The sequence below is a fragment of the Macrobrachium nipponense genome, chromosome 1, assembly GCF_015104395.2.
Source record: "Macrobrachium nipponense isolate FS-2020 chromosome 1, ASM1510439v2, whole genome shotgun sequence".
NCBI classification, from domain to species: Eukaryota; Metazoa; Arthropoda; class Malacostraca; order Decapoda; family Palaemonidae; genus Macrobrachium; species Macrobrachium nipponense.
Window position 1 is genome coordinate 130418421 of NC_087200.1, and position 16968 is coordinate 130435388.

General features: G+C 38.9%; 1 protein-coding gene across 1 annotated transcript in view; it reads right to left on the reverse strand.

Annotated features, from left to right (window-relative positions):
• LOC135219627 (uncharacterized) overlaps window positions 1-16968 on the reverse strand; it is a 404265-nt gene that overhangs the window by 16639 nt on the left and 370658 nt on the right. Inside the window, 1 exon segment of the mRNA XM_064256550.1 lies at window positions 6486-6611. Within this exon segment, the coding sequence (XP_064112620.1) occupies window positions 6486-6611 (126 nt within the window).

Below are 16968 nucleotides of genomic sequence, written 5' to 3' on the forward strand. Positions count from 1 at the left end.
CTTGGCAGTGAACCAAGAGTTTGTCACTAGATTTATGCCAACAGACTTGACAGTTTCAACATAAGAATGAAATTGAACAGGAGACTTACTCAAAGTAATCATGCAGAAAGAATGGTGGATAATTCAGTTATTTACATTACACTAAAAATAACTTTCAAATCCAGTTTCAGTAATGTTTTCGCTGAATTTTAAAAAATGGCCTCCAGCATATGGAGTCCTTTAACTTACAAGGGAAAAAAGGCAGAAAACAGTATCTATTGTATAATGTCCATTTCTCAACAAAGTATATAGCTTCCAAGGACAAAGCTATACAATCTGAAAAGCATGTGCCAGTTACTTCTAAGTGACTGGATTTGACTTCATTCCCGTCATCGTTATATAGGGCATTCTTATAAAGGTTGTGAACTACATAACACGATTGATCTTGCGTGAAACGGAACAGCAGCATAATTCAAACTGCTCGAAGTAAATAAGTAAAGGAACAAGTCAGAACGTTCCACACACCGCTCAAGCGTAGGCGGGGTCAATCCCATTACTTATCGCACAATAAACACATTCCTGGAGGCGGGTTAAAATTATTTCAAATCCACAAGCTCCTTGTCTCCCCCGTCCACTTCTAAAAGACTCGTACAAGTCGGCAATCCAGGCACACCGGTACACAAAAACTAGTAACGTTTGCCACAAGTACACAGAAGCCTCCTACTAATGAAGAGCGGAGGCACAGCAGTGAAATCTTACAACTACCGTACCTCTCGGACACTCGCCTTCCTTCCCCCAATACACCCCTTCTTCACTCTCACTTCCTCCTCCTCTTTAGTCCTACCATTACTATAAATATAGCCACTCCCGTTCCTCCACCGCAATTTATGTATCCTGCTCTTCGAAAGTCTAAATCTAATAAGATAAATAATTTGTTATTGTCTTTATTTTATTTCATTCTATAACTCGATGGGCAGCCAAACCACCCTCCACTATTTTTCGCTAAAATATGATATATAAAATGGCAAAAATCGCTATCTAAATTCTTTCTACTAGTAATTATTCCCATTATGAAATTTACATATCACTTTTTATTCATTCAAACTCCAAAATTACCACCGCTTAAAACAGTTATCCTCTTCCATTAACTTTAAATTGAAAGCAGCAATTACACAAATCTAGCTACACTAATCAGTCTAAAACACTTGTCATAAATAAAACACAGACAAGAAATTATCAATACACACGAGATTATGACTCTATCTCGAGTTGATCAAGGCACTAAGTCCACAGTCGCATCGTAAGGGAGAAACACTGATGTGCCTCTAGACTCTAGAGGAACTCGACACGAGTGCGGTATGGATACTTCCCTGTTTTGTTCGTGTGACGTGGGCACATGAATTCCAGAGAACACATGAAATTGGCAAAAAGAAAAGTCTTATATAATTCCACGGTGCTGGCATAAGGCCAGTTCGTTGTAATTCAGAATGTCGCTTAGTTTTAGTTGAGGATTAAGAATTTATTCATTAATCGTGCGGTAAAAACTCGCATACCTAAATCATGCGGCTGGCAGTCATGGAGTGACGACCATTATATAAAAGTTCATGACGCAAGACGCTGCGAACCACCAAGACAGTATAATGGCTCTCTTCATGTGTGCAACGCACTTGCAGTTCGAAACAAAAACCTCCATCTGTCCTTCCTTCTTCCCCAATAAAAAGTGTCAGGTAACAACTTTAACTATCTTCTTTAGGCAATGAACTCAAGAGAAAAAAACACACAACGAATTATTTCTCGCTTGGAATTCAAATTTCTGAAATAAGAAACAGGATCACGGTAAGGAAATATGTTAGGTTGAAATTATTAAATGTCTCAACGGTAAACGTTAATTTTCTTTTCATCGGGCACAACTCCCCTTTCAGCCCCCACCCTGGTACGAGGCTCCCACCCCCAACCCTGAACCAGATTACTGCGCACATCCGCTGCTGCATAAAAACCAGTGCATATCAAGTTGTCTCGAGAGAGAGAGAGAGAGAGAGAGAGAGATTAAATAATTTCCAGCTTCAATTATTACTTTTACAATTAGCAGTCATCTGTAGAAATTTCTTTACCAGTTATGAAGAGAGGTTAAAAATAACAAATGACAACAAGAAACAAATGAAAAGAAAATCCTTAGAGAGATCAATAGTAGGGTGATGTGAAAATTAACCGGATGTCCGTAAACAAACTATGACAGGAAATTACAAATAAAACGCCCATCCTGTGAAGTCACATACAAGGAACCAGCAAAACTCGACCCTTTAGATATTCCCCTTATATGTATACCAAACGCCACCATGACTTTAAAAATCTGCAATGACTTCACTAACGGATGGTAATACCGCAGCAACTTTGATAAAAAGGAATCATAAAACTCTTTAGAATGATCATTTCAAGGCTCTAGGTTTTATTATTGACGCAAACAAGATCAGAGAAAAACAAAAGACTAACCGGGATGGTGGAGAGAGAGAGAGAGAGAGAGAGAGAGAGAGAGAGAGAGAGAGAGAGAGAGAGAGAGAGAGAGAGAGAGGGGGGGGGGTCTTTGATAGCGCTTTTCCACTATGGCAATAATACTTCAGCAAATTGTAAACAGAGTAGCTCACATTTTCGAAAATCACCTGAGGAGTTCCTAACTTGTAAATACTTGGGACGGGATCTTGTACTCATGAAGCACAAAAGCCGGCACACGGAACACTTATGCGCACCACTTTCTGGTTCCTGTGCAATTCTGCATGGCACATTTGCACACGTCCACTCATCTAGTTGCTGGTACACAGGAAAGAGGCACTATGCTTCCAATTCGTGCCAGAAATTCTTCTGGGAGCAAATGTTTGATGTCAAACCAGATGTAAGCAGTTATTTAATGTAAATAACCTCAAGGTTCATTTCATCATCAAGATTATTGACATATTTTATACTATAATCAATTATTCATTCCATTACTTTCAGGCACTCTTTCCTTAATTCAAGATTTCTCTTATGCAAGACTTTTCACCATTTTATTCAACTGAAGGATTAATTACTCATGATTATATTAAGACTTTTCATCATTTTATTCAACTGAAGGATTAATTACTCATGATTATATTAAAGTACAATTCCATTTGTCGAACTATTAAGACCCTATTACAACCACTTTAGGTCATCTCTAAAATTTAGACGTTATACGTACTTGGTATTTGGCATCATAAGGACAGTTTAAGATTTCTACCAAGGGTATTTGTTACACTTAAAACCTTTCATTTGTAATAGTTGCTTACAATCTGCGATATATATATATATATATATATATATATATATATATATATATATATATATATATATATATATAGAGAAGAGAGAGAGAGAGAGAGAGAGAGAGAGAGAGACGAGAGAAGAGAGAGACGAGAAGAGGAGAGAGAGAGAGAGAGAAACAAGAGCGTTTGTATTCACTTATGTATAATGAAACGGAGTACTGTACTGAAATTGCTTTACAAACCCCACTACACAGAGGTTTCAACTTAAGAGATCTCCTAGTCACTTTGTGCATATGAAAATGCCTTTGGTTAAATTGTGCTTCTGCATGAACAGGTGGGCACAAATTCTCTTACGATGGCCGATTCGCATAGGTATATCATTTTCTAAACCATTACAGACAACACGCTTTATTATTAAGATATTACAGCGCAACATTTTCCGTCTGTTCCGACTGAATGGTTTAACAATAACTTTGCAGTCGCCCGTCATATTTTGGGTTGTAGAGTCGGTGTAATTGCTACGACCGAGACAATGGACTGCAAACACTAGAAATAAAATACAGAGGCAGGTAAACGAAAACTACGGTACATTTTCTTAAAACCCCAAGAGTCGAAGGAATTTATCTCACTGCAGGAGGCAAAACACAAGTGATAAACACACACACACACACACACACAAACAAAGAGAGAACCTCACCTTGTCGCGTCATAATACAGTAAATCAGGAAGGCCTTGTAAGCTTGTCGCAGTACTGTGATTAACTCAAAGTTAATCACTATGCCAATACCACGGGATGGAGGTATATAAAGTAAATTTACTGCACTGTCGTAAAATTTGTCAGTACCTTGTAAAGAATGTGGTACTCCTGCAATATTGAACCAAAGACTAGATATTCTCTCTACATTCGAGACGACCAAACCAACGAACCTTGAATACGGTTAACCACATCGATGCATTGGGGGAAAACTTTCATATGTACTCTAGAACACACAGTGCAGACTCAGGTACTTTTCCTTTTCTTAATGTAACAACAACACAGCAACGAACATTTAGTCTTATTGACTCCGGAGATGAAATGTACATCAAAATGTCAAAATCAACTCGGCGCAACAGAAAACGAGTATAGCACAATGCGAAAGGAGTAAAGTAAAAGTACTATCGTTTTGAAAAACCAAGGCGGGAGAAAAACTTTGTAGCCTGCGGCTTCCGGCGTTCTCTTCACGACACCATTACCCCAACAGCCTTGATTACCATCGTACCATGGCGGTGTCCGAAGGAAAATGCTCCCAGTGATCAGTAATCCGCCATGATAACCAGTCTTATTTTCATGTACGGAAAATTTTGTATGTCAAACTTTCTGTAAATGATGATGACCTCCTCCGTCTGAATGATATGAGACTACAAAAAGAAAAAGAATTATATATATATATATATATATATATATATATATATATATATATATATATATATATACATATATATATATATATATAATATATATATATAATATATTATATATAATATATATATATATATATATACACACACACATATACATACACTGTATGGTTTCATGTACAGCCTCCACAGGGATGACTGATTCTCTCTCTGGTGGGCCCTTGTATGTTTTCAAAATAAGTTGCCTTTTATATTTTATATACTTGTCTTTTAGTGTTTTCTCGTCAGAATCGTAAATCCTGCAGAACAGGAGTCTTTAGTTCATTTTTAAATTTGCTTCCTTCTTGTATGATCTTCACTTCAGGCGGTACTTTGTTGTATAGTCTTGATGCGCAGTGTTCAAGTGCTCTAGCGCCCGATTTAAAATTTATTCTAGGTTCAAATAGCCTATATGCTTCACTTGCATGTTTGATCACAACATTCATTTCAGGTTTAAAGAAGCTTAAGCAGTTTCTAAGATATGTTGGTTCACCACTTTTTAGTGCTTTAAAGACTTTAAGAGTATTTTGGATTCTATTCTTGTTTTTATCGGAGCCAGTGCAACCGATTTTGTAGAAGTAACACACACAAGTCTTGGGTTTTCCGCCTCTTTCCACCCCAGTTTAAAAAAAAAAAATTACAACAATTATATAAGTGCATAATTCACAGCTCGGGTCAGCAAAGGGACTGGATGTTAGGAAAAACGTCCATTTTGTCCAGACCAGAACCCGAAAGCTTCCCGAGGCTAGAAAGTTTGAGATGGAAGAAAGATGGAAACGAGTCACCCACCATTGTGGAGTTCCTTTACAGACTGCTCAAGTTTCTGTTGTTAATTATAAAGTTCAACTGGCTAGTGAAAACTCATTCTTAACAGCAAGAAACTAGTTTCAAGATCATCAACAGCGGCAATAATACTATATAATACTTATAATTAAAAAAAAATTTACAACCCACATAAAAGCAATGAAATATTTTTAAGCCAATGCGCCACTGATTAAAAGGGTACAGGTTAAATAAGAAAACTTGACCAAATACCTAACAATATAGACTTGGCTCCCTTTAAATAAATCCCATTTTCTAAACCATAGAAAACGCACTCATAAGGTGCAGAAAACGATCGTAATTTGTATAAGGGTGACTTAAGAATTACTAATACTAGTTTACAAAGGTCTCTGTAACGCAGTCCGAATTTACTACTCTTGTTCAAAACTTCTCAATCACCCAATTTCAACGGCGATTCAGAACTTAAAATTAAGATAACTGTACTGCTATAAAAGACGGAAAACTAATGCCAAATTCATAAGGAACAATACACAAAAAACCCGTTTGAAACAACATTCGAGAACTAGCATTTCCTTCCTATCTTCAGACCGACATGGAGATAAGACTGCTTTATAAGTTTTCCATGGAATCAGGTTTTCTCTCCTAGAGCAAATTTCTTGAAAAGATATAGAAAGACCTGTATTTTCGACACCAATAACTTGATCATTACATGCAACATACTGCTCACTTAAAAGTCACATAGGCAAATACAAAAAAGTTAAATACACTCAATTTCCTAATATCTATGGCAATTCAGGTTTCTTGGATTAGTCATTAAATGTAAAAGCATTCCTATACAGCTAAAGTGCTTTGAATGTTAGATTAAACTTAGGTAAATTGGGGAGGGGGTTATTCAATAATGCATTAAATTACAGGAAAAGAATAAAATGCAATGATTAGGAATTAATACAAGGTTAAAAAAACATAAAATCTGTGAAAATGAACTTCCTAGACCATGCAAAGCAACCTAACCTTGTGTCTCTCTTAGCTGCTTAGTGACCTTTGGCACCTTCTTAGTGCCACGGCTCCCCGAAGGGAGGGGCGGGGACGTGCTGGGATCTACAGGGGCAGGGGACTCTTCAGATGTGGATCCCCAGCCTATACAACCACCACCAAACAGATAAAAAGAAAAAAAAACAAAAGGGAGAGCTGTATTAAGGACGGAAAGGAACCTATGTTATCTCCGTTAAAACGATTTATTAAAGACTTTTTTTTTTTTTCTATTAACCATACATAACACTATCTCTAGAACATTTTCTGTAAATGGAAAAAATTGCATAACGGTAAATATGTACAGAGTTCATGTCCGTTTATATGTGCACTATTTTAATTTCTATTGTTAAACTATTGCATCTAAACCTAAACGAGACACTAAGTATTCATGCAAAAATCACCTACACCAAACAACGTAGTGTCTTACGAATTACACTTTCTGAAGCGTCTAACTTCTTAGTCAAGAATAACTTTATACAGTTAATAACCTCTTGAATACTAACACTAGTGGGCCTTGTTCTTTTCCGTGGCCACCCTATTTGGATTTATTAACAAAATGGACAAATAAATCATATATGGACAGCTTCTCAGCGTATAGAAATTACTTCAAATCATGAGGAAATACCACCAAAATCCTTAACCACCTATGCAGATGTATAACTGGTCACTGTATCTTTGATTTAGCGCATGGAAAAAAGATAAAGTTAACCCCTCCACCAACAATTTGTATAAAGCAGTGTCAATGCCCACAGAAAAGGAAAAGGGTAAAATATTTAACTTACTGCTGACAGTGATGGATCTATCTGGATCATAGCTTAGGCCGGGAGATCCTTGGGTGATGGTATCAGACTCGTTAAGATCATCATGATCCTCAGAGTCTGTCATGTAAGATGGGTTGATCTGATACATATCTCTGAAGGTTTTAAAGCTGTAGTCTACCTGGTTGTCAGTCTTAGCAGGACTCGATTCCTCACTACCCTTTGCAACATCATCCTTTGTCTTCATAGATGCCGCAGTCGGTACTTGGTAAGTTTCGTATGCTAGGTCAGACATGTTGTCAATGGTGGTAGGAGGTGAAGCAGAATCTTCTCGAGATGGAGATCTCGAGCAGGACCTAGTGGGAGACATTTCATCCGATCCTTGGACTCCAGAACTAGAAGCTGGTGAAGAGCCAGGAATTGGTGATTCATCTGGTCTTATCCCAACATCTGCATCCAAATTTTCCTCTGTTCCCCCATTACTGTCATTAAAAGAAGCATCGCTTCTAGCCCCACCATGTCGCCTTACAGTATGACGACCACGTTTCTGGTGAAGTCGCGGCCCCACAATTTCCTTTATTCTTGATCTGATGTCTTTTGAATCCCCATCAAGGACACCAAAACTGTCCTCAGGATTACTACCCATGGTTTCATTGGTTTCAAAATCATGCGCTTCTACACCCATGGTCTTACCTTCATAACCTGTCAAAGTATCATCATGATCGCTACCAAAGAGTGTTGGAACAAACAGTGTGCCTTCTTCACAGGCTTGATCTTCAGTTACATTCTCTCTATTCATATTCCTACCTTTTTCACTGGGTCCACACATGCAAGGACCTTCGTAGACTATTTCCCCTGAGGTCAAAGGAGTATCTGAATCATCATCATTATCTCTCCCCATGTTAACTACCACAACACCACTTGCTCCCAAAGATGAAGATAATGGCTTAACTGTTAATTTTGGACGATCAGTTTGGCGCTGATACTCTGCGTCATCATAGGAATAAATATAATTTATATTTTGAGTACCAATAACATCCGGGAAATTCTCTACATAATCATAAGATCCCCCTACCTTGTCGGTACATGAACTATCTTTAGCATCAAAGTACCCGGGATTTTGGTCATCAGATGATGAATTTGAGCTATCGACAAACAACTCCGGCTCATTTCCACTGTTATAATTGCTATCAACTGGGTTACTTGAGCTGAAACCTACACCCGCTCCACCATCTTTTACAGAGCTTTTAACTGCCAATTGACTGTTCTTCCCATTCGCTTCTTCACTGGATTCGCTATCTGGCACATATTCAGTATGTACTTCAGATGGCACTGCTACTTCACAAGATTTCACAAGGTAAAAATCATCTTGCTCAGGTAAAGTCTGTTTATCCGAAGGACCCTTTTCACTCTCAAATACAACAAACGTAGTCTTATTTGATAATTCAGTTACAACTGGATCTTGGAACATATTTGCACTACAAGGCCTCATCTCCGTCACTTGAGCCATTGCATCTGCAGGCCTCTTCTTCTCTCTAGACAGACATCCTTTACAAAGACTTTCAGACTCATTAAACTCTCCAGTTATAGATGAACAAGCTGTGCACGGGGTTTCGGTCACTATAGTCGTTTCAGTAGAACACTTGCTGGCTGTTTGGAGGCTTGCCTCTGTGTAAGTCTCAGTGAGCAAATTAGAGGTAGCTTCAACCAACTCAGATTCACACAGTTCCTTTCCAAATGACAGAGGAAGGCCATCGCCATGCTCCGACTTGAACTTCTCTCTCTTTTCCTTCCATGACTTTCCTCGAACTAATCTTGGCCTCTCTGGGTGGAGCAATTCGGTTTTTGATGATTCTAATTTGCCCTCACGTTTATTCTTTTTGCCTTTTTTCTTCCCATTCTTTTTCTCTATAATTTTTTCTTTTTCTTTACTACTTTCAGAGTTTCCAAGTGGCGCATCTACAATAGTTTCCGGTGATGGAGAGGTACCTACCCTACCCAGAGGATTCTCATCCAAATTTTCTGCTTTAAGGTTACCACACAATTCTAGTCTCTCTGTGTCAGATGCCAAATTTCCTCTTTCACTTTGGCTATCATCTTCACTTCTAAGGCTTAGCGAGTCTCTACTCTCTGACATATCATTTTCACCCTTCGAAGATGTTCTTTCACTGATGCTTACGTCTACGGGATCACTGTCACTTCCATCAGCAGTACCAACACACTTATCTTCACCTATCACCAACTCTCCTTCAGATTCTGTTTCTGAACCTTGTATATTTTTTATCTTTCCTTCATGGCACTCAAACCCTACAGAAACACAAGGAGAACCTGGTTTATTTTCGGCCACCACGGACTCATTATATACGTGTGGTTCTTGAAGTTCCTTTGGTTTCTCTAATGGTACTATAAATGGAGGGCTTTCCTGTTTGACATTTGATTCTTTAGTTTTACATTTTTCAAATGATTCCTTAACAATTTTGGGTATTTTTGAAGAGGCTACTTTTGTACAAGCAATTACTTTATTTTCTTCATTATTCCCCTTATTATCGACAGATTGATTATCTGATTGTGCTTTCTCACTCTCTAACACTCCGGCAGTTATGGGGTGTTTTTCTGTTTCAACAAGTTCTACCTCCAGCGATACAATTTTGGGTATTTTTGAGGTTACTTTTACACACGAAGCAAGTTCTCTATTGTCTCCATTATTTCCTTTATTATTAACAGATAGATTATCTGACTGTGCGTTCTCACTATCTAACACTCCGGCAGTTGTGGGGCGTTTCTCCGTTTCAGGCTCTACCTCCTGTGATTCATTGAGTGTTGATTGAGACTTTGACAGCTCACTGTATCTCTCTTCCGATGTACACAATTCCGTTTTAGTTTCATTTTCTAGCAAAGTTCCTTTAAATTCTAATTTACCCTCTACTTCTGATGGATTTTCAACAATCGGTGAATCCATTGTCTTAGCATTGACATTTCCGCCAAGCACCAATTCAGGAACACAATCATCCTCTTCCTTCATCACCGAGTGAAACGCTGCATCAAGAACTTCATTTGTAATTATGTCACTATCATCTTCCTCGGCCAAACTTGGTTGGTCGGCCAAAGTGACATCATCGTAAGTGGCATTCAGAAGACTTGGCACCTCATGCACTTGATTAATCTGCTGTGCTTGCAGGTTCATTTTTTCCTGGGAATAGTCATTGTCGATTGTATATATTTTCCCACTTTCATTGCTACCACCACTTAGATCAGTTTCCCATTCATCATCATCATCATTTGCTTTGGTACTATCGATATACGGTATCTTGTTCGTAGTGTTGCTGCTAATTTTATTGATCTTAACCTGAGTAGTAGTTTTAATATTACCAAGACCACTACTTTTTGTAATATTGCTATCGCAAGTTGTTAATGCACCTTCTGCCTCTGGGACTAAAATTCCGTTACCTGAATTGTTATTTGGTATTGTGTCACCGACTCCACTCACAACAGAAGTTTCTACACTTGAAACTGGCATTTCTGCACTATCTTCAGAGAAGTACCTGACGTTTTGTTCAAAATTCTTAAAAGTGTCTTTACTTTTATCAACATTATCATAATCACTCCCATCATCATCATCGTCTCCAATGTCACCAAAATCCTCCAAGTCATTTAGACCAGGAGCATGCCTAGGCCCTGCTAAAAAGTCCACTTGACCCCTTCCACTCGCAGCTCCAAAGTCTGTAAATTCCTCACCAAAATCGCCAAACTCCTTTTCACAATCAATCACGTCATCATCATTTATTACGTATTCCTCGTCATCGCTTTTATGACCACCACCGTCATCGCTCAAGTCTTCCCAACACTCGGCCACCTCTTCGGACATACTCTCAGGGCCATCTCTGACATTTTTCGTGAGATCGAAGGTCACCCTTCGACCTTTGCCTGCGGGTGTGTTTGATGTTTCAGTTGGCTCCTGGGGTTCCCTACTGACAGTAGATGGCAGTGTATGAGGGTCCTGCTGATGCTGCTGAATATTTTGGCGACCTGACAACAGTATGGAGGGCCGAGGAATACGGGTGGGGTGTTGAGAGGTGGCAGCAGGAAAACTGGGATCACCTTGGCGTCTTGTTTCACGCATCTTTTCCTTCTTACTCTTGTCACGTTTGGGCCCCATCCCGGAGTACCCGATGCCTTACGAAGAATAACCACTGCCTTTTGCTTCTCTCAAATTCAATGTCCCTCGACTCGTCTCAATTCAAGATCACAGATTTCTGTAGCACTCAATCTGTGTCTTCGTACACATAGCATTATAATGGCGTCTCGTAAGTGCTTCACTTTCTTACCTTGGCACGATTGTAATCCGTACACCGTACTATTAGTCTAATTTTTATAAAAATAAAAAAATACATAGTTAAACTGTTGCGCTATACCACAAATTGATAACAGAATAAAATATGTTAAAACGTTATAAAAAGAAACGTATACAGAACCACTTTCAATTGCAATGACGAAACAGTAGGTATAGCACAAAGCCAAACTTATAGGGCTTAAGAGTGTTTCGGATAAAAACAGAAATGTGTAGAATATGGAGGGAAAAATGTTTACAGCATGGAATAATTATGACAAAAGCCACGTTCTTTCCGTTGGAGTAGGCTATCTACTATATACACCATTACATTAGTTGCTCTTACGTGTATTAAAGTAAATTATCGGAAACTAAAGAAGCAACACTGTTCCGTTAATAAATTAAAAAAAAATCTTATTAACTTCATTCAGTGTGTGTATTATATATACATATTATATATATACATGTGCCCCTAAACATTATTTTTAAGCCTACGGCGTTCAGGCGTCGAAATTGGTGGGTGCGGCCTACCTACTGAAAATGGGAGGGACGAAAGATGAAATTTACAGGAGTATTAAGTCGCGAGGTGTGTGTGTGTGTGTGTGTGTGAGAGAGGAGAGAGAGAGAGAGAGAGAGAGAGAGAGAGAGAGAGAGAGAGAGACAGGTGCCAGGTGTCTTATAACGTATATGGGGAGGGGTGGGTAACCAGTGGAGAAAATAAGCAGACGAACGGTGTAAACTTACAGGGAGTACGCTTACTTTCATTTAAGAGAAAAGGTCAATGGATATCTTCCTTGTATTATCGACTCAAAATAACTTTTTTTCTTTTGTTAATGGACACAAGTACATACTCCAACTCAAAATAGTCAACAGACCCAAGCAAAGGATTCTCACTTTGAGCAATACCCAAACAAAGTAACACACGTCATCGGCGTCATCAGTACCGCAGCTGTGAGCTCTGGGATGAGGGCGAGCTCTGTAGTGGGAAAGGAAAAGTGGGGGTAAAGGAGTGGGGAGGGGCAAGAAAACGCGGGCTTGAGCGTTCGAGGGGGTATGTCAAGATCATTAGAGATGAATGAAAGTATGAACACCCCAATCTTCTTTAAACGGTGTTCTTTTGTATGAAAAAAAAAAATGGATTAAAACTTTTCTTTCTTTAAAAGACTGCAGTCGACAATCATTTCTCACATCTCAAAACTATATAAAGGTTCTGTTGCTTAAAAAAATATTTCACAATACACGTATCTAATGGGGAGAATTTACAGACTACTGGTTAAACTAGGAGAATTCACAGACCATCAATCCATATCGAGTTGGGCTACCCATCAAAGTCCTGGAGAGAGAGAGAGAGAGAGAGAGAGAGAGAGAGAGAGAGAGAGAGAGAGAGAGAGATTGCTTCATATATCAGCTATAGCAAACAACAATAATTTCAAGCAATTTGTATAAATGTTTGGAGAGTCACTATTCAACTCGGATGCCTACAAATATGGCGCAACAAATGGGGGGGGGGGTGGGGGGGGGGGGGAGGGGGGGGTGGGGGGGGGGGGGGCACGTGGTACAATAATACAGGCTGCATGTGCACGATGTCGCGAGCAAGTTCTCTTGCACCAGCCAGGTGTACAGTTTCATGCCTATTTGAGTCATAATCACCCGTCATCCATATTCACAACACACTCCACAAGTTAACTACAAACTCCGTTTATGCGTATGCGTGTTAATGCTACTGGCACTTAATGACAAAACTGAAAAATATCTTAGCTTAACATGAACAATACTATTCCGTTTCCCAGAACACGCCACTGTCCAAATACTATCCAGTTCTTCACAACATGACACTGCCAAAGCGCGGGTGAGATCGTGGAGTTTAATATTTGTCGGTATCGTACACTAGTCACACTTAAGTCTTACATCAACAGCAGCTTAGCAGCCATGAAACGTGATCACTAATAAATTATAGAGAGACCGGTAATGTAGCAGATTCGTGAACTTTCACGCACGAGTAAGTGGTTCAATCTTGGGTAAAAATGTTTTCACATCAAGAACACCACGCTTAGCACTGCCATCACGTGGCCCTCTGAGTGCCAAATGGCGGACCTGGGGGAGCAGCCTGCCTACAGCAGTCCTAGTCCTGATTGGGAACGAAGTTCCCCTGCAAGGGCTACATCCACGTCTCTCAAGTATTACTCCTGCCAAACACACTGGCAGTAACAGTATGACTTCTACATTTAAAGTTTATCTTATCAATTAGTAAAAAAAAAAGAACAATTAAATCCCTGAACCACTTCAGGTACTTCGTCTTATCACTCGAGGGATGACACAAACAAACTATTACACTATCACAGATAAATCCCGCAATACAGACTGACAGTACTAGTCTTCCTCGCCGTTGGTGCGCTAAACTTCACTGTTCTGGTCGAAGTCTCCCACTGAAGAGACTACCAACCAACTACCAAGCTGCCTACAAAGCAGTAAGGATTTCAAACGAGCGCGGGGTAGCCAGCCAGGACGAGCTGCCACACTATATTTAAAGCCGACTTCTTTACTCATTTCTCCCTCTTCCTTCTAAATTTCGATTCCTTTAAGTCAAGAGTGATAAAAAAAAGGGCAAATGAACATGATCGAATAATGAAGGTACCGTACTGAATACTAGGGGCTAATTAAAGGAGGCTAAATACGAATTATGACAACAACACGTTGAGAATAATCGCGCAGTTGGCATATTCTGTGATTCCACTCGCCCTACCCTCCCCTTCCCCAACGCTCTCCCAAGAGCCCAACAATACCCGCCATACCCCTAACCCCTTAGAATCCCCGCCAAGCCACTTACGTCACCACACGTCTTGTCCGGGGTGCCAACTGTTGACTTACCAACTTCATCCACGGAACAAAATACTTAATATTCAAAATGCGAGTCCACGCAAGGCCACGGGCTCTGATCATCGCAGGTTGACTAACGCTCTCAAGCAAAGGAACAAACGCCGTCTACAATAACGGACGCATTTTCTCTGCCCCGAAGGTTAAATATATCCTGGTTGCCTCCCGCTACTGTTTACCGGTAACTGGTCTATTTTTTACCCGTGGCTATCATTTGCTCCCAGTGACTTCAATGGAGGTCCGGAGCTGATACCTACTACTACTAGTCACAGAAATGCGTAATGAAGATATTTACTTCTGCAAGACATGAGAAGATTTCAAACACAGAAAGGCAGACCTCACGAATCGTTTCGAAGAGAACTTTCTCAAGGAGATGAAGTGGAGCAGAGATGAGCGGGATGATGATTATGAGTGCCTTGTCAACATAGGGAGGGGGTGAGTCATTCACTTACAGCGCCAGCATCGTCATCTTCCTTTCTCGCTAAATGCTTTCTTGAAGAGTCAAATATCTAAGGAGTTACTCAGCTGCGATGCCTTAAAAATGAAATGCCGGTCCAACAAATACAGACATAAATCGAATAAATTTATTTTGCCTTCAAATGCCATGTTAAAAATATGACTATATAAAATTAATGACACCGAACAAAGTGTTTCCTCGCCAACAGAATTCGTATGAAAAGACAATTCAAACTTGACCAGTCTGAACGTGAAAATAGCTTGTAAATTTCACCAAGCGACACCACTGCATACCCCAAGTAACCCGCACTCGCTCCCTTTTAGATCATCCCCCATTGACCAGTTCCACCAACCCTGACCATTTTTACATGGCACTACATAAATCCACACAAGCGTTCGCGGTCACGTTCAGGTGTGCCAACATTTAGTCGTTGGTTGGAGATACGGTCGAGTCACACTTACAACTTCGTCAGCCATCCCATTCGTCGGACCCCACCGCTTGTGGTCATGTGAGAAAATAAAGAAAATCCCTTTCATATTAATGATTACACATTCCAGTTCGAAGTGTTTAAAATATCAAAATTATATGTGCATGTGTAAAGGTAAAATATACACACGTATAAAAACACAACCAAAACATTCGGTTTTCAAGATGACACGTTATCTACCGCTGAAACGCAAAACCAGTTCATTTTACATACTCCACTTGCAAAGGCTTCATTAAGACAATCCTGGAAAGATTAATTCTAGCCTCTAGTGATAAAAAGATGTTACCTGCTAATGTGGGCAGAAAACGGTCATAATGAGACATTCAAACACCAGCCAACATCGTGGTATTGTAGCAATCTCGCTAAAAATGCCATTTGGCTAATGCAATCCATGGATTTCTAACCATCCTCTCTCTCTCTCTCTCTCTCTCTCTCTCTCCTCTCTCTCCTCTCGCTCTCCTCCTCTCTCTCTCTCCTTCTCTCTCTCCTCTCTCTCCTCTCTCCCAAACACACACAAAACATTATATATATATTATAAATATTATATATAAATTATATAATATATACTATATATATATATAAAGCTAAGATGGTCGTGTTATTGGCTCTGGAAATTATTATAGGTCTTCTATGGACGTATTCTCGTTTAAATATTATCGTCGACAGAAACCTATTTATTTCGATAATCAAAGAGACTATCTGTAGCGGAGGCTGCTGTGACCTGCAAAGACGATGTGTTTGTGTATCGAGTGGTTATCGCCAGAACTATTCTTTCACTTTCTTGAGACATCTTAAAAAGTCAGATCACACTAAAACTTAAAAACCTTACTTGGAAGTAAATTTTTAACTCTGGGACAGTTCTCTCAAAACAAGAGTAACTAAAATCCAAACTACAATCCGTGTAAAAGATTATATATATATATATATATATTATATATATATATATATATATATATAATATATATTATATATATATATATATAATATATATGTGTGTGTTGGTGTATATATATATATATATATATATATTACATAAAATGTACGTATACATACACATTATAATATATACATATCTATATGTATGCATATTTATATATATATATATATATATATATATCTATATATATATATACATACTAAAAATATATATATGTTATATATATATATATATATTATATATATATTTACATATACGTATATATAATTATGACTATTTTTGTGGATTTTATTTACACGCCCTCATATCCGATAATAAAAAAAATTTATCCCACTGAACGACAGGGGATGCTAATCAGAGAAGAACGATAGATAACTGGGCCAATAAAAGGGTTGTCGTTAAGGAAGGGGGGAAGAGGATGAGGGTACATGCCAGCATCACGAGCGGACATCATTAAGTAAATTAGTAAATCTTTCAAGCCTTGTCGTTGATGACATGGTTTATTACGAATACTGGAGATGAAAATGACAAATACTGTGCACGTTTTCAGCATTGCACACCCCTAGTTTACAGCCAACTTTCTTCTCAAATAAGTGTGCTTTGAAGTGTAAAAGGTAATGTC